Source organism: Gymnodraco acuticeps, unplaced genomic scaffold (genome assembly GCF_902827175.1).
Source record: "Gymnodraco acuticeps unplaced genomic scaffold, fGymAcu1.1, whole genome shotgun sequence".
NCBI classification, from domain to species: domain Eukaryota; kingdom Metazoa; phylum Chordata; class Actinopteri; order Perciformes; family Bathydraconidae; genus Gymnodraco; species Gymnodraco acuticeps.
In genome coordinates this window covers 417,010-436,765 of record NW_022989877.1, presented here as the reverse complement: position 1 = coordinate 436,765, position 19,756 = coordinate 417,010, and the positions used below count along the sequence as shown (strand labels likewise).

The following is a 19,756-nucleotide window of genomic DNA, read 5'->3' as shown; positions in this document are numbered from 1 at the left end:
AATCAGCGGGGGCTTAACGTAACGGCTCCGCGGACGTAACGTAACGGCTCCACGGATTGGTCCATTTCGTTCCGGGTACGGTTGACATCATGCGTACTCGGAAGAATCAAATGGACAATGACGTATCTCCAACGAGGCGTTTTGGGGAGGTGTTTTCTATTGGAGTGACTTTGATGGTTATTGGACTCAGGATTAATTTATTTGGATTCCCGCTGTATGAAGAAATTAAAGGACGGCGCAAGTGGAACAATTCACAAAGGGATTGAACTGTTTAAAACACATGCTCAAAGTAAGCCGGATTTTGCCGATGTGTTTATGTGGATTCAAAAGTCGTAAATAATCTACAAAATGGAGGAGACCGATCTGATTGGAGCAACTGTGACAAATGATCCAGCTGAAACCGGCATGGACAATGACTATGTTTTAAAAATGCGCTTATCCAGACAAGCCTGGTTTGGACACTTTATGGGCAGAAGAAACATTTATATTAAAGAAAGAATTATACATTTCTGTCTTTTTATGCCTTTAATACTAACTTGAATTTTTATTAAAATTAATTAGTCAATTATTTTTTATATTTTATTGTAATGTGGAGACAAGGCTTTTAGTGACAATCATGTATTGCCTTACAATTATATGTAAAAAAATCTAAATATGATATTTGGCCTCAAATCATCTGAGGCCTGGCGCCCCCCCTGCGATCTTTGGCGCCCCCCAGGCTGGGAACCACTGCCCTAGGGGGCTCCGTAGGTAAGTGAGTTTTGGCCGATGATTATGAGTTGAACATGTCAGTGAAACGTTGTGACTGACCTTGAGAACCGAGTGTGCTCGAGGCTGAGCCCGGGTTCGCGCTCGGACCCCGAAGATGGCGTCGGTGACAGGGACGCTGTTCTCTGCACAGATGGCGTAAAGCAGAGCCATGGAGATGCAGAAGAAGGCCATGCAGAGAACTCCACGACGAGCCCGACGCCTCATGCGCCACAGCAGGCTGACTCGGTCCATCGCTGCCCCGGGGATCTGAGGAGGACACTCACTGTGAGTACATCAAACACCTCAGGAATATATTTAAAAATAAAGTAAGAGAGCAACTTAAAGGGGACCTATCATGCAAAATGCACTTTTGTACGTCTTGTATACATGAATATGTGTCCCCGGTGTGTCAGGGAACTCACCAAGTGTCAGAAAACACAACCCTCTCTCTTTTCCTCCATAACCAAATCTCTAAAAACGGGGCTGCAACGGATCTGATACAGACTGATCCAGATTTGAAATATCTCTGACATCAGAAACGGGGTGCTCCGCCTATATGGGCAACTCTCCACCTATCAGGGGAATGAGAGGTTGCGTGGCATGGTAACAACATGGTAACAGCATGGTAACAGCATGGTAACATGACGCTCGTGCCACTCCCCCTTCCTTTGCAGGGGGGCGTGGTCAGCTGCAGCTCATTTGGCACAGAATCAGCCCTTGTGAAGACAGGGCTGGAAAAGAGCAAATGGAGCGAAATGAGGCATGGCTAAAATGCCTGATCTGTTTGGTATTTTGAAAAAACAACTTCACAGACATGTTTTATATAGGTATGGCCCTACAATATATTATTCAAATATAGCATGATTGGTCCACTTTAAGTGTTGAGTTATCTGATCAAATGAGAACTGACATTTACAGTTTTGACAGTTTACTACATTGTTTCCAAATATGTGACTTAAATAAAAAAGAGAAATAAATTGACTAAAACTTGTGTCTTAAGTGTTGAGTCCTTTGATCAAATGAGAACTGACATTTACAGTTTTGACGGTTTAATAACATTTTCTTAAAGGTCCCATGTCATGGCCATTTCTACTGATCATAATTCCATTGTTGAGGTCTACTAAAATAGATTTATATTGTGCAATTTTCCAAAAACTTCCGCCCCATGGGACCTTATTTCGAAACAATTATGTATTGAAGTCAATGGAGAGAGAAAACGTATCTTTCAATCCCGTTTGAATTGTGCCATGAATTACACATATGATGTTTGTCAATCTTAAAAAATCATTTCCAAGTCAAAAAGTCACAGTTTGTCGTAAAACTGTTGAAATATAAGACTATGAAAAATATGCAACTAAAGACTACAAATCCCAGAGCAACTGATGTCATAATTGTTTTCCTCCGCTAAATATAAGAGATAGCTAAGATAAGATAACTTTAACAAGATGCCTGTGTGCTTAGTACCAGTGGCTGGATCAAGTTAGCTACCTAGCTAGTAGCAAGCACGTTAGTTAGCATTACAGCCGGCTTAGCCTTTTTATTAGACTTATGTGGAGTCTATTTTTATATAACATTAGAAAGACTGAGTCTTATTATTACATTATTTGCTTATTGTGCTCATTGTATGTGCTGTGACTTAGGCATAAATGGACCCAATCACCCCCCCCCCCCCCCCCCAGTTTTGATGGGGTGGACAGGAACGGAGGGAAAAGTTACATGAGAAAGTGTTTAGCTTGCAATATTGAAAGTAGCAAGGTGGAGTGCAGAGACTGAGAGAACACAAAGAGGTAGTCAGAACAGCACATCACACCGGCCTTGACTCTGTATGGGAGCCGCGCTCCCCCGCAAAGCAACATTATGGTTTCCCACTATATCTGAAGAGTAGGGAGGGACTTCCACAGGCCGGCCGAATGCTGATTGGAGGATCGTGTTGCCAAGAGACTCTATCTGAGTCTGCGCACCAACCAAAGAGAACCAAGTCTAAACCGTTGTATCTCTTCAGCTAGTCTTGACCAATCAAAAATGTACGGGCAACGCCCTGTGTAATAAAATGTATTGTCGCACGAGGTTCGAGGCTCTTGACGGATTTGGTGGTTACAGATTACAGCTTTGCTGCCTGTGATTCCCAAATACGTGATGAGTTCTTGGCCAAGTGATATATCTTATGCTCTCTTTACAATAAATAGTTCAACTTAGAAGTTGTCTGTCTTTTCTGGAATTCTGAACCCAACACTTAACATGAAGTAACATTAAAGGTGGGGTAGGTAAGTTTCAGAAACCGGCTCGAGTGCACTAACATTTGAAAGTACACAGCCGAAAAGAATCCGCCCCTTCCTTCAGACTTCCTTACAGAGCACCTCCTCCAACACACATGAACGCGCACATGACTTAGATTGGCTATATAGTTCAGGGGAATTGTAAACCATACAAAACAGATAATTACCTGTCCAAGAGAAAAAGAGCGACCACGGCGTCAGATTTCAACTCGGTGTGTATGGGGGTTATTCCCTATCTTTATTCAAGAGCGTGGTATTTAAATTTGAGAGCATACTTTATTGATTTCCTTCACTCAAACCCTGTCATCGCACCAAAGACAAACCAAAGAGTAACCGCCCTTACGGGACGCTGTAATAAGTAAAGCGAACGCACCCGCAAGGACACCTGGCCTTCTATTGGTTGAGGGATTTTGACAGGATTGTTGCACAAAAGTTTCGAGCGCGCACAGAATATATCTGAGTGCAAGCGTACAGTTTGAGCAGAAGCAGAGCAAATCAAAGTGCAAGCAGGCACTCGTTGAGTGCGAGGACAGGGTTTGAGGGAAATAAATACATAAAGTATGCTCTCAAATTTAAATACCACGCTCTTGAATAAAGATAGGGAATAACCCCCATAGGTGTGTTCCATCAGTAGTCGCCATCGTTGAAAAGAAACTCCGATATTGACTCTGGTTTGAATTCTCCTAGTTTCCACTTTGTTTTTGTTCCTAATTTGCTCCGTTACATTATTTCTTTTGCCACCAGTAGACGATGTTGAACCTAACTCTGCCATGGTGAAAGTGGCCGCCTGTTGCTGGCGAGTCATTGAAGTACTGCTGCAATGCACGCCCAATGAGGGCACGAGATACATTTGTGCGTGCACGAGATGGAAGGCTGACAGACAGGGCGGCAATCCAATCCGTTTAGCCAGCCCAGTATGACAGTATTACGGCTTCCACAGATGAACTTTTTTTCGGGATGTTAAGAGCATTCCATGGAATATAACAAAAAGTGTATCTCGAGCCGGTTTCTCAAACTTACCTACCCCACCTTTAAGTAACCCAAAATGTTAAACAGTAAGAGTAGTAGTTATATTTCGTGAACCCTTTGAAGAGTACTGTCCCACCGGTGTGATCATTCTGTAATACACGGTTTAAGCCCGGATGCCCCCGGGGGAGAAATGCTAACGCTATTCCTCCTAGCTTAGCACTTTCTACTTTTGTTGTTATTTTTGTTTTACTTGCTTGTAAGCGCTTTGAGCACCAGGAAAAGCTTTTTATAAATGTAATGTATTATTATTATTACATTAGCATCGGCGATCTTTTCTACTTCATGCTATCTGCACAAATGGTTAACATTGAACATTAAAAAGACCAGGCCGTTCAGGGAGAATCGAAGGCAGGCAGGCAGGCAGGCAGGCAGCTTTGCATGACATTCTTCAGTAATTTTGTCCGACTTGCTCTGGAGGCTCGCCTACATGAGACGTTGAAATCTCGCGGGACAAAGACGCCGGCAGCCTTGAGAGCGAGGTGGCGCAGTTTCTCTCCACGGGCTGCGGAAGCTAAATGCTTGATGGGAAACGACTCGCTGGTATCTCGAGCTGAGCACTCATTGGTGGTTTTTACCCCGTGCTGCTGATGAAACTCTCCAATTGGCTCAGCAAAAATGTGTTGTTGTTTTGTGTCAGTTTTACGTCGCCACTTCCATTCACATTTTTCATCATTGTTCCACAATGTTTATCATCATGAAATTAATATCTATATTTTATACTATACTTGCACTGCTTACCGTTTTCATACTTTATATATATCTTAGCATATTCATACACACTGTTACTGCTCACAGGCTGCTGTGTATATCTAGTAGTGTATTATTACCCCTCACTGTTTATTCATCATTCAATTCATTCTATATTTTATTCTGTAGATTGTGTACATTACTTTTCACTTTACTGCTTGTTGCACTCCTGGTTAGAAGCTAAACTGCATTTCGTTGTCTCAGTACCTGTAATCTGTGCAATAACAATAAAGTTTAATCTAATCTTGAGCAGGAACAAATATATTTACTTAGTACATGTCGTGGCTTCCTTCCTTGTTTTTCCACCAAGCCACTAGACGCCTTAAACAGACAGTTCTAACTCGTTTCTTTCCTTAAATTACTCACAGTTTGAAGTGTTGCTTGGCCTCCGATGGTTTAGAAGATGTTGCGATGTATTTGCTCAAAATAAAATAACAAACTTTTGCACATGCAACAAAGAAAAATAGGCCTTTACAATATTCAAAAGAAATAGACAAAACTCAAATAAAACAACACAACTTAGGTATTCTTTCTTTCTTGATAATGCTTATAACTTAAAGGGTACTTGTACGGTTTGTATGTACGTGTACGGTACGAGTACGAGTATGGTTAAAAACTGTTCCTCGACGGCGTCTCTCAACAGGTTGCCCACCACTGGGGCTTTAGCACAGGCGCCGTGGGAATTGTAGTCCTTTATAGTGCGTTGACTACAGACGTCACAATTAGGTGGCCTTTCTTATACAAATCAAAATATTGGCTCTAATAGTACATATCTGACATTAACGATTATACACATTTGTGCATTCTTTATAAATTCAAACTGGTCAAGACCACTGACGGAAGTAGTTTTGAAAAGTAATAAGTGGTTCTGTCTTTTACATGTAGGATTCAACCCCCCTTGTATTGATTTGTTTTAAAATGAACAGACACTTGAGTCATTCATTTGTAGTGATATAATAAGTGTGGGATTTCTATTGCATCCACTTCATCTGCAACGAAGAACGCCAACGCAATTTCCGCCATTGCAAACCGAGTCAAGCCGACTCCGAGCTGTCCGACCTCATGCGAGCTTTTTGAGACCTCCCCCGGCTGCAATCGGCTATTCTCGTCTACTTTCGAGGCGAGCCGCAACGCGTCTTAAACAAGCCTATTAGCTGCTACTAGAGTGTATGACAGCTTCCGGTTCCGGGGCATTCTGGCTACGCATCACTCATACACCAATGGGTAATGTTTAGATGGATTTTAGGAACTTCCCCCTTGATTCTATTGGCTCCAAGAGGTGTCAATCATCAAAATCGACCGAGGGGGGCCAGAGATATGGAAAATGCATTTATCCCTTTTAGAAGTGAAGATATAGTCAATTGTTCTGGGAATGTCATTTTCGAGCCTGAGACCTGAAAAACAGGCTCGGGGCTAAACAGATTAAATCAGGGGTTCCCAACCCCCGGTCCGCGGACCGGTACCGCGTGTTTAATTTTCGCACCTATACCAGTCATATTATTTCATCCAGTAGCTAGTTAATCTTTCACCAGAAAACCGTTGAAAATAGCTTTTATGATGTTCCGAGGGATTCGGCGTCTCAGCCTGGTCTCAGCCTCTTGTGCACACAAGAAAGTTACTGGTGCGCCAAGTAAGAGGAGCGCACAGGAGACAACCGTTTAATTGCAGACTGTTATGTTTATGTGGGGAAATAGCAGTGCATACATTATTTGAGATATATTTCAAACTCGGACTTCATTTTAAGGACATGTCGGCCAGGGGTGTAGAGCTATTTGTTTTTTATTGGCAAAACAGGAGAGTAAACCAGTCTGCCTTGATCTATGAATTCATGTCCAGGACTCTCACGGTATCTGCTGCCCGCAGCTGTTTTATAGAATGAAAACCTCCTTCACTTCATGAAATGGCTGCAGGCAGCATCAGGAGGCAGCGGGACGTGTAACTCCGCCTCTGAGAAGTGCAGCACAAGCGCGCCGAGAGCTGTGCCTTTTTACGCACCGCCTTCCCTGTGTTTACCTTCATCAGAACAGCGAGTGACTGCAGGCTGCTACGTGTTAACCACACACACCTCTACACACATCTCTACACACATCGAACTGCCCGATTACTCCCCCTTGTATTACTTGTATGAAGGAGATGTCCAGTCACCAAGGCGCATGATGTGTGTGTGTGTGTGTGTGTGTGTGTGTGTGTGTGTGTGTGTGTGTGTGTGTGTGCTCCGCTCAGTGTGTTTGTGTCAGTCCGACACCGGCATTTGTTTTCAAATGACCATGAATAGTAATTTACACACATCTGGCTAACTCCATAGGTAGCCTATATGCGGGTGTTCCCAAAATAAATGTGTTTAATCTTAATCTCGATGTAGTGCTAAATGCTGTCGGACGTGCACCGGAAAGAACGACACTATCATAATATCTTCTGAAAACAAATGCCAGTGTCACACACACACACACACACACACACACACACACACACACACACACACACACACACACACACACACACACACACACACACACACACACACACACACACACACACACACACACACACACACACACACACACACACACACACACACACACACACACACACACACACACACACACACACACACACACACAGGGTATATGCAGGAATCCTGAAGTCAAATTGAATACCATTGAATACCTTTTAAGACCTTTTTTAAGACCCTTTCCATACATTTTAAGACCTCATCGCAACTTTGAGTTCTAACCGGTTACATTGGCGACACACTTTACCTCACATTTACTATATTGATTGTAAGATAGCACAACTAAACAGAGTGCAGACAGACTACTGAAGCCTCCTCTCCACATGAACTTCAACCTCTCTGTGAAGTTCAGGTTTAATGCAGTATGCTGCTTTGTTGCTTCTGTACTCTGTGCTCTTTAATTCCAGTAAAACTCCTCAGAAACCATTAGAAACCAGAATTTGACCAATAAACAAAACAATTGACAAAACTTTGAACTATGAAATATATTAAACTTTGGTGAGCTTCAGCGGGGTAATGCCATATAGGAGCTCCCTCACAAATACCCAGGGGTTAAATTGGGCTGGGGCTGTCCGGGGCTAAGCCCGGCACATAGGACGATGCTCTGACGTCATCACCCTCACACATTTGTCATATGTTTACAAAAAACGATATATATGTGTGTTGACCTTACTTTAAAATAGCAGATCTCTGTGACCGGATATAGTTTGGCTTAGACCCCGGCCCCACGAGGACGCATACAGTAAAACGCATACGCAAACGCAAAAAAGTCTTCCGTTCACACCCATTCGATTCATTAACGTGTCCGTTCACACTAGACCGCTGGAAATGCTGGAAACGCTGTAGTACATATGCCAGGCCTGTAAGTGGCGCTGCTGCCACCACAAAATACAGCAAAAGCAGCGAGTAAGACCCCGGAGCATGGTTGTCATGGTTGCCCTTCTGTTTATTCTCCGCGGTGGACGGCGTGTTCTCCTGCTGTATATCTCTCAGGTAGTCCACCAGCAGATAACCCCCCCCCCCCCCCCCCACAGAGCGGAGCAAGGCAACGAAACTTAAAATACGAAGCAGCATTTTATGGCGCGCTATGCATGGGGCCACCTTGAAGGGGTTTCCCGACATGTTGTTTCAGTAAATTAAAGGGTGTTTCATGTTGTCGTTGCTGTGGACCTTCTTAATACCTTGGAAAATGCCGTTTATACTTTTAAATACTTTTTTAATAGCCTTAATTTTCGCTAAATTGATTTATCAACTTTTAATACTTTTTAAGACCCCGCGGACACCTGTCCCTGACACACACACACACACACACACATACACCCTGGCGACCGGACATCTCCTTCATAATGCGCCTTCTCCTCGTTTTCCCAGCATTCACTGGATTATCCGTAAATCATACAAACAAAACCAAAGCGTTGATTTATCTGTTTTCCCGTTTAAAAACTGAATAACGTTGGTTTTTTGGTTTTCCGTTTTTCAGAAAAACCAAAAAACGACACTGGTTCTTTTTTAAACGTTGTTAATATGTTTTGGATGCATATTGTTCTAGTATTTATTCAGGCTGTTACATTCAATTAGCCTCTGTTGCTACCTGCTGGTGGTGAGTAAATATTAAAATCAGTTAAAATTGACAACCGGTCCGCGATTTTTTTTAATGTATCTGCCGGTCGGTCCTTGGCACAATAAAGGTTGGGAACCCTTGGATTAAATGACCTCCTTCAAATCACCAAAAACAGGTTTTCTAACTGAATCGTTGCTTTTAATCCTGGAAGTAAGTGAGCAAAACAACAAAGAAGAATTAGGACATGGGAGTATGCCATCGCTGCCCCGGGTGCTGCGTGAAACCAGGCAGAAAGAGCAGGCAGAGGGGGGAGGAAAAAGATGGCTTGATTCATCAGATGATAGAAAAGAGGAAGGGAAGCCCCACGGGAGTGAGAAAATGAGAGCAGGAAATGACGAGAGTCCATTACTGGAGTCAGGTTGCCCTTTTATCCCACATAGCATTTACAGCCCACACATTGAACCAGACCATCAGTCACATATAATGCTATTAAATAATGTTAAGGATTGTTTATGACCATTTAATAATAACATAAAGGAGAAGATGTAACAGACAGTTACATAACAGTTCGATATTAAACATTGGAAAGTCATGGTAGTTTGATGACTACTGCTTCAAACATTACACTTCTTCTCAGAGAAACTGAATTTTCCCACAGGGATTAATAAAGGTCCATCTTATCTTATCTTAGAGTCGTAACTTAGACACGTGAAAACCCACAAACATGACACATACATTTTTAGATTGCATGTAACACTTACAGAGAGTATAATTATCTCTGCCATATACTATGAATCAATGTAACGTATAACGTGTAGGGTATAAATCCAGTGTTTCAGTGACAGTTATGCAAACAACCACAAACGCACTGATAACAGGAACTGCTACTCGCGAATTGTGCATTATTCTAATAAAGCAACATACAACTAAATGTAAACATTCAAGGAAATTAAAATGTAGCCCACAGTGAGCATCACTGACAACACCATGCTTCCAGTTTACAACCCCACACGTCATAGTATATGTAATTCCAAAATGTAGAGCATTATTATCCCTAAGTTAAAAGAAAGATAGAGAATAAAAGGATTGACCAAATCAGTAATAATAACGTGAATATTAAAAGAGAATCTGATTGTGATCTGAGCTGTGTTTCTCGGAGAAACCTGACATACTAACCATCATCCTCCTCCAAAACACTCCAGGAATTGTAACGTTAGCCCAGCGCCTGAGCTAGTGCTGAGGAGTGAGGCTTAATCTCACAAAAAACAGTAGTGATACAGTGAAATGTAATGACTAAGCCAAAAATAAATCTCTGCAGGAAGGAAGGAGGTCTAACTTGACTCAGCATTAAGGTCAGCAGGTAGAAGAATGCAGCCTATTTTTCTTTATTTAGTTTCACCTTAGCACGTTATCTATGACAAATCTGCTGAATATAAAGCTGTTCTTAAACTTGTTTTATTTACCTTTTCTTACATTTTAAACCCTTTTCCCACTGGACAAAGAAACACTTACACCTACTAATGTATGGCTTTAGCATTCAGTGGTACAAGTTTAAAATTCCTATCTGCAGTAGTCACAATATGTATTAGCTCAGATAGGCAATGTTGGAAACATGACAGCCAGGTGGACACGCTACTTTTCAATATAAAAACAATATATTGTTAACATCTCTCATCTCGACATAACAAAAACCTGTTTTGCCTGACTGTGAGACTGACCGTTGAGCGGCCCGACCAAGCAAGGAGGCAGAGAGTTCAAATATAACCCGGTGTGGGCATTTATTACTCCTTGTGGTACATGACACAGCCTCAATATTACTGTCTCATGTGAACACAGTCAGCAGCCACAAGGATCTCACACACACTACCTGTCCACTGACAGGGAAAACAGAGCCTAAATACACACACATTAATCAGGCCAATAAGACACAGGTGGGGGGGGGAGGAGACAACACAGGGCACCAGGTGAACCCAATCACCAGCCACAGACAAAACGGGAGGGGAAACACTTTCAAACTAAACCACATGTGCAATATTATAAGACCCGAAGCCGTCAGTCCACAGTGACGAAGTTACCTTTGTCACACTGACCATTCGTGACATCAAATGCCATCAAATGTCCTCTTAAAAGCTTCAACAACACAGCTAACAGGCTATGTTGGTTCAATTCTCACAATTCTCACAAAACACAACATCCCCTTCCATTGTTACGCTGACGATGTACAGATCTATCTGCCTCTCAATCAAAATGTCAACTCACTACAGCAGTTGATGGACTGCTTAGCAGAGATCAAATCCTGGCTGAGCCAAAACTTCCTCACCCTCAACGAGAGTAAGACCGAGGTCATCTTTTTTGGACCCCGACCTCCAGCCTCCCCGGTTGATATTCTGGGCTCCCTCAATAAAAACATCCTCTCCTCTGTCACGAACCTTGGAGTGACCTTCAATAGCGCTTTTAAATTTGATAAGCAGGTTAGCAGCGTAGTCAAGACCTGCTTTTTCAAAATACAACTATTGGCTAAGACCAAGTCGTTTTTATCTTTTAAAGACCTGGACAGGGTTATTAACGCCTTTGTTACCTCGAGACTGGATTACGGCAACGCTCTGTACGTGGGTATGGACCAGGCCTCAATTAGACGCCTGCAGCTAGTTCAGAACGCAGCTGCACGTCTTCTCACTGGCCATAAAAAGCATGACCACATCACCCCAATTCTGGTTTCACTGCACTGGCTTCCAGTTCGGTTCAGAATTGATTTTAAAATCCTTTTATTTGTTTTCAAAGCCCTAAATGGGCTGGCTCCGGCCTATGTAGCCGAACTCCTCCATCGCTACACCCCAGGCAGAGCCTTAAGATCGGCTGATCAGCTGCTGTTGATAGTGCCTAAGACCAGGCTCAAAACCCGAGGGCACCGAGCCTTCGCAGCAGCTGGCCCCAGGCTCTGGAACATTCTGCCCCTCCATGTGAGGTCGGCCCAGACATTAGAGGTTTTTAAATCAACACTTAAAACTCACTTCTTCTCTCTAGCCTTCTAGCCTTTTCTTATCAAGCTCCACTTTTGTGGAATCAGCTTCCAGTTTGTGTTCGGGCGGCCGACAGCCTATCCATTTTAAGAGTACGCTTAAGACCTTCCTTTTGATAAAGCTTATAGTTGATAAAATAACCTAATGAGAGTGCTTTGACGCAGATACGCTGTGCCTCTTCACCTACATTTTGGTTCTTGCTCTTTCACTTAAATCCTAAAAACTTGGATCTTATATTTAAAACTAAGGTTATTACTACTCTTTCTATTTTTTTCTTTATCCAAAACCTTTTCCTCACAAGGTTTTATTGGAGGGAAACAGGTTTTGCAGAGGGGGCCTTATCCAAGGCCGGGGAGTGTTATGCCGTAGTCACAGCGTACCTCCTTGTCTCTCACCAATTCCAACTAAGGCCCCAGCGGGGACCTTGCTCCCTGCGTGTGCCTGTCTGTGTATTTGCATGTTCCGATTAACCCAGCCTCCCCCAAATTTTCTTTTTCTTTTGTGTCTATATCTACGCCGGGATCCGGAGTCGAGGCTGATCCTCCTGTTGTGGTCCTGTGCCCTGAATCCTCTATCCTGAGTTCTGGATTAAGTCGTGGACTTCGGGTCGTGGCTCGGCCTGTCTCTGCGGTCCTGCCTGGGTCTCGTCATGCTGCTTCCCTGAAGGCTCCCACCACAGGATTGTTGACATCCTCATGGATTCATCTTCTTATTATAGACACATGCATTTCAAAACATTCGGTTTACCTACGCTGTAAAATGTATTATTTTTTTGATTTACACACGGCATCTATTGCACGTCTGTCCGTCCTGGGAGAGGGATCCCTCCTCTGTTGCTCTCCCTGAGGTTTCTCCCATGTTCCCCTTAAACTGTGGGTTTTTTCTTGTACGATGTGAGGGTCTAAGGACAGAGGGTGTCGTTTTCTGATATTCTGCACAAACTGTGCTGTTGTATTTACTGTATAGTGTCCTTATTGTAAGGTCATTATTATATGTACAGCACTTTGGCTCGACCAAAAATCATTTAAAAAATGTGCTATATAAATAAAACTTGATTTGATTTAAAAGCGACACAAAAACCTCCATTAACCTCCGCAACTCTCGGAGGACAACCGTCCAGTAGAGGAATGGTCGGCAGGGGGGGGTCCAGCTTGTGCTGGGTCAGCTCTGGGGGGATTTTACCCCATCTGGCCTGGGAAGACCTTGAAATGCCCCAGATGCATCAAGAGGAAGTAGCCAGTGATGGAAAAAGTGCACACATCCTTTACTCGAGTAGAAGTACAGATACTCGTGTTTAAAAATACTCTTGTAAAAGTAGAAGTACTGACTAAACTTCTTTACTCAAGTGAAAGCAAAGAGGGCTTTGAAATGTACTTCAGTAAAAAGTACCCATAACTAGCAGCTGTTTTAAAGAGTACCTGACCTCCCTTTATATCAATCGAACAATAATGTCATTGTTAGCTAATGAATGTTTCCATGCTGAACAACGGCAACATGACAACGTTTTCATTGGTCCCTCTTCTTTAGAGAAGACCAGGAAATGATGGATACACGGATCGTGTTCAAATCAATAGGCACGCAATGACTCTAAATAATAATGATCACGCACCAAACACACATTCAGACTAAAGGAACCAGCTGTTTGGAAAATGTGAGAAGTAGAAAGTACAGGTATTTGAGTTCAACATGTAAGAAGTAGAAAGTACAGGTATTTGAGTTCAACATGTAAGATGTAGAAAGTACAGGTATTTGTGTTCAACATGTAAGAAGTAGAAAGTTCAGGTGTTTGAGTTCAACATGTAAGAAGTAGAAAGTACAGGTATTTGTGTTCAACATGTAAGAAGTAGAAAGTACAGGTATTTGAGTTCAACATGTAAGATGTAGAAAGTACAGGTATTTGTGTTCAACATGTAAGAAGTAGAAAGTTCAGGTGTTTGAGTTCAACATGTAAGAAGTAGAAAGTACAGGTATTTGAGTTCAAAATGTAAGAAGTAGAAAGTACAGGTATTTGTGTTCAACATGTAAGAAGTAGAAAGTACAGGTATTTGTGTTCAACATGTAAGAAGTAGAAAGTACAGGTATTTGTGTTCAACATGTAAGTAGAAAGTACAGGTATTTGTGTTCAACATGTAAGAAGTAGAAAGTACAGGTATTTGTGTTCAACATGTAAGAAGTAGAAAGTACAGGTATTTGTGTTCAACATGTAAGAAGTAGAAAGTACAGGTATTTGTGTTCAACATGTAAGAAGTCAAAGTAAAAAGTAGTCAGAAAAATAAGTAGTGGAGTGAAGTACTGATACCAAAAAAATGTACTTAAGTACAGTAACAAAGTATTTGTACTCCACTACTTCCCACCTCTGGAAGTCGCTAAAGTGAAAAACGTCCAGCGTAACCTGTTTAAGCGCCAGCTAACGCATGATTTGTTACTAGAATTTGATTAAATCTAAATAACCAACCCTGGATACAGTAGTAAACATAATACCAGTTTTCTCTTTTGCTACACAACGGAGGGATATAGACCAGAGGAAGACAGAAATTGATCAATTCTATAACACACGCCAGACCCTATATGGAACAACAATGCACACATGGCTGCCCATTTTGCTGCATTCAAGAGCAAAGAACTAACATAATCAATTTGTTCCTGCTGTGTTATTTCTATACATCCATCAGCTGGTTAACACACAGCCAGAGGCACAGAATACTCTGTACTGCTGCACCATGAAGAGCAACACCACAGCAGCTTTAATTGAACTGTCTATATAACATAAAAAAACATTATACTAATCTTTATTTAAAGGTTTAAAAAATACTTTAGGGCTCTTTTGGAGGATAAACTGTTTAAAGAGGATCATTTAATTTAATAGTGACATTTTGTCATCATTCTCAGATAGGATTGACGGTGATATCCAATTATTGAATCTGGTGATTAACCTAGGGTTGCAATAAACGATCATTCTCAGTATGCCGCACGTTGTGTTGATGTGATCGTTGCTTAGAAACGGGCTGCTGCCTTTACGTTTCCCCTCATGTCCTCTGTGGATAGAAACATATGAACACTGTCAGCTCTCAGTGTTTGTACTATAACATTTCTGAAAATACTGAAAAAGCCTGAGGTTATGCCTTAACATTTACTTTACTTGTTTTGTCTCACCGACAGCCAACACCTTGAAAAAAAAATTCTGTTTTTAACCAGAAAAGACAAATCAAACCACACTAAAGCGCGGTCCACACCAAAAACGATAGTGTTTGGACCCAAATGCAATAATCAGAAAACCAGGAACGGTTGGAATTGTGTTTAATATCAAACTCTGCAGGTACAGGGCAGGTAGCCAAAGTAACAAGGAAAGTATACCAAGTCCAAACGAGCATGGTCCAGGCAAAAGATGATCAGGAAACACCATCAGCCACAGATAGGAACAAAGGACGCAGAAGCATATCTCAAGTTGGGGGACACAAAGCTAGGTTTACCGGGAATTCAGATGAAACGGGCAAGTCAGAGGCAGACAGAGTAGGCTACAGGCATTCAGTCCGTAAAAAAGTGCAGGAGATCAGTCCGTAAAAAGTGCGGGAGAGTCTTGCATGAGTGCCGAAGAACAATCAGGCAGTGAGTGTGTAAGCATGAGGCTTATGACAGGCTTGATTGGGAATGAGATGAGGAGCACAGGTGAGCTAATGAAGTGGGAGGGACAGTGGGCGAGGTCGAGACGTGGTCGTGGAAAAGTACTGGGTTGCAGTAAAAAAAAAATGGGGATATGGAGACGTGTGAAGGAGAATTAATCAGGACACACACACACACACATTTCCTGTGCTTATGTCAACATACATTCCAGACAAAACAATTGACTCTAAGTTACGGCAACCTCTCACTTTCTCGCAACACACACACACACCAGAGTTCCCGTTAGCCGGTAATTACCGGACTACGACCGGTAAAATATGCTGAAGACCGGCAAATCTCCGGTCAAAGTGTCCATTCAAAATAATTTCCGCTTAGCGCAATTGTCACGGTGTGTAGCAGGTAGGACCCAAATGCAGAAAAGTGAAAGTTCCTTTATTTCAAGGCTAGGTGTTAACACAGACAGAACAGAACACTCACAGACGAACTAGTCATGACAAAAGACGAACCGACAAAGACAGACAGAAAAACCAGAACTTAAATACACACAAGACTAATCACAGAAACAAGACACAGGTGAGGAGGGAGGAGAAAACACAGGGACACCAGGTGAACACAATCGGGTAAATTAGACACACCAGGGAAACTAACGACCGGGAACCACAGACAGATTTAAACAAGACACAACGCAGACAGAAACAGGCAAGATAGGAAGTGAAGACCTTTCAACATAAAACAAGAAACAAGACAAGACAAAACACCATAAAGACAGATCGTGACAGCAATACCACATCAGTTGCGCAATTTGCATCATTTATGTGACAGACAAAAGAGTATGTGACAGACAAGAATAGTCAATTCTAATGTCTAACACTTAATGTGGAGAAAGAGATGTCCTGTATGGGTTGATTGTGCGTTGATCTGTTGGTAATGCCTCGGGGTTCCGGTGGGCATGTAAACAAATGCATAATGCTGCGCTATACTTTGTGGCCTAACCCAGTTGCATAGTGTAGGAGCAAACACAATAGTGGTGGCTTAAAGCCCACCTCTGCTCCGCGCCGTCCTTTAGATGAGCCTGGTCAGATTTAATAAAAGAAGGAGTTCAAAACACCGGCATAAAAGTTATAACAATAATCTCATTTTAATACAGTAAAAAACACAATACGAAATACAGAGAGCCCTGAAACAGAACACTCCGGGCTCCCCGCTCTACTGCCGTGCGATACAGATATCGGGACCAGCCAGTAAGAAACAGGGGGCATTTTGCATGAAGAAACAACAGTATATATGGACATATTTGGGGCGGAAATATGTGTCGGCTTTTCCGTCCCATTTTACTCCTAAGCGAATCAGAGAGTCCGTGGGGAGGAGTTTGGGTCGGTTGCTCACTCCCCTAGGTGTTCTTACTGGTTGGATTCACTTTGGGTCGGGCCCAATACAGCGAATCAGAGTTCTGGGAAAAATTACTTTTCTTCTGAACAGAGCGTGACAGCCTCGGAACTATACAAGGTCAGAATCACTTGTTATCTTATACCTGGGTTAACTCCTTTACTTTCCCAGGGAAGGTTTCACACAAACTATTCTTTCCTAAACAATCAAACATTGTACACAGATATATTGGTGCTTGGGATTATATAGGCCCCAGAAAGAACCTTGAAAAAGAACATGTGTGTGTGTTAGTGAGGGGAAGTGTATGTGTGTGTGTGTGTGTGTGTGCTGATAAGCGGAGGCGTATGTGTGTGTGTTGCTGATATCTGGGTCAAGGAGTTTATGTGTGTGTGCTGCATGGAGACAGGCGGTGTATGTGTGTGTGTCTGCTGATGGGAGGAAGTGTATGTGTGTGTGTCAGGGTCTCTGGGTTATGGAGTGTAAGTAAGAAGGTTTATATATATAGGATTACTTTAAACAGTCCCAAATAATACATGTTCACTTCAATACAGTTCAAGATAATACCTGTTTACTTTAATACAGTTGAGAACAATATCTGGGTGCTTTAATAGCGACACTTATTGTTTAGGTGTCTTTTAATAAGCAGGTAGTCATATCATTAGCTAGAACTAGCTGGATCTGATCGATATGGACATAAACGCGAGTGAAGTCTAATCTGACGGGAGAGAGAGATCAGCTGCTGCTGACGAGTCGACACGCAGCTCTGCATGATCAGCGGTGAGCGGACAAAACACACACTTCAGGTTAGAATATCACAAGTAGCTATTTTAATGACCTCTCAAACTCTACCGTAACTAGTTATAGATATGTTTAGTTTTACTGTCGGGTCACTCATTACTGATCTGCGAGCTGCATGATACTGACGGGCTGTCAGGAGAGGGAGAGAGCGCTCCGTTTATTATTCTTGTGTTATTGTAAGTTACTGTTCACTTTTGAATAATGTAGTTAATCTACTATAATTAGTTTAATATTGAATCATATCAATTTGTTTTAAAGCTCAATCAATAACAAAGACCTTTGACCGGCACTTTTCTCATTTTGTCCGGAAGATTTAAACTTTAACGGACATGTTGACCGGCGAAGAAATATTCTAACGGGAACTCTGACACACACACACCTCGAGAAGGGTTATCTCTCACTTTCTCGCAGTAAATGCCCCTCCCTTGCTGTCTCTCATGCAGTTATATTTGTGCCTTGCTCACATTTGATTAATTGACACAATGAGTAGGCGACTGATTAGGCTATTTTCTGTCAGAGAGGCTCTGGACAAATGTTTTGAACCAGAGATAGAGGACGATGTCTCAGAAATGGAAGACAAGAGCAATCTAGACTATGAGCCTGACCAACAGTCAACAGACCAGGAAGCGGACCCTGAGGGAAAGGCCCCTGAGGGAGAGGAGCCCTGAATATTTATTATTCTCTAAATGTTCATTGAGGAAAACAGTATCAGTGTCTTATTTTATATTGGGAGGCGTGCGGTTCAGTGGGTTGTGCGTTGGTGTTCGGATCATGGGGTCACAGGTTCAAACCCCACTGCAGTCAGCATGTCGTTGTGTCCCTGAGACACTTCACCCCAAATTGCTCCTGTGGGGATTGACCACAGTATTGAGTATGTTAGTCACTTTGGATAAAAGCGTCTAACAAGTAACATGTAATGTAATAATTATCGCAGTGAATGCTGAACTTGATGGGCCCACCGGTGGGTCCGGACCATATACTGTAGTTGAAAGTACACAATGAAACACTGACTTGCTTGTATCAAATCAATACATCCCATACATCATTGGAATGGGAAGAATCTTAGCTATAACACTAACTAAAGCAAATCCATCTCCAGTAAACACAGCCTACATGGCAAGCATTTTTATAATATACAGTAATGTACAGTAAGCAAGCATTATCTTTGAACTTACTGCAAAATTATAACATGAAATTATAACATGAAATTCACCCCTGGTGTCATTCTCTCTGCCACCCCTTGATTCTACTTGCTTTGACTGTTCAAATGAGATGTCAACCATCAAAATTGGATAAGGGGTTCCAGAGATATCACTGTGCAAAACACACCGGTCAATTTTGACCAAAAATAGTATGGGAAGGGGAGTATGACCTAAGCAAGAGAAGGGTTAAGTACCCAGAATTCTGAAACTTGTGATGCTTGATCGCACTCACTCTCCTGTCCACACATATTAATCCAAATGACTCCCAATGATTATGATTGTAAGAACTATCAAAACAGTGGCAAATAATATTGTTGTTGAATTTTCAACAAAATAACTGAATATGCAAAGACTTCAGGGACTTTCTCTATCGAGCTTGTTGACCTCAAACCCCTTGAACTAAATTAACCATCTCCAATTCCGAATAAGATGAAACAAAGTGACTGAAAAGCCGGAAAATATTTCAATGAGATTTTTCAATTTCCAAGGGAAAATAAAAAGATGTTGGGGGGAAACAGCTGTTTCCGCTTCGCTTCGATGGAACAAAAGAGCTGTCTGCACCTGCACACTTTTATTATCTCTTTGATCACCATTTGGATGCAGTTCAAGCAGTTTGAATATCTGGTACACACTGTGGCGAACCGTGTCTATCACAACTGGACCTTCTGTAGACACACACACACACACCCCCCGCCGCCGCCCCCCCCCCCCCCACGGCATTATAATGTCCGTCTCTTCACTGAATTGCCGTCTTGAAAATGGTACTCACAACAATTCCGCAACAACTTCCTCTTCACCTGTTGCACTTGTCATTACAACGTTAAAAACAATAAAACGGCATGAATTGCTTCGTC

General features: G+C 42.2%; 1 protein-coding gene across 5 annotated transcripts in view; it reads right to left on the bottom strand.

Moving 5' to 3' along the window:
* Positions 1 to 19,756, bottom strand: part of st6gal1 (ST6 beta-galactosamide alpha-2,6-sialyltranferase 1) — a 37,220-nt gene that overhangs the window by 7,538 nt on the left and 9,926 nt on the right. For all 5 annotated transcript variants that reach the window (XR_004567140.1, XM_034198031.1, XM_034198043.1 and 2 more), the window contains one exon: positions 811 to 1,017. Coding sequence is in view for 4 of the 5 variants with exons in the window: in XM_034198031.1 (XP_034053922.1) it covers positions 811 to 1,017 (207 nt within the window). In the remaining variant the exon portion in view is untranslated. The remainder of the gene's footprint in view (positions 1 to 810; positions 1,018 to 19,756) is intronic.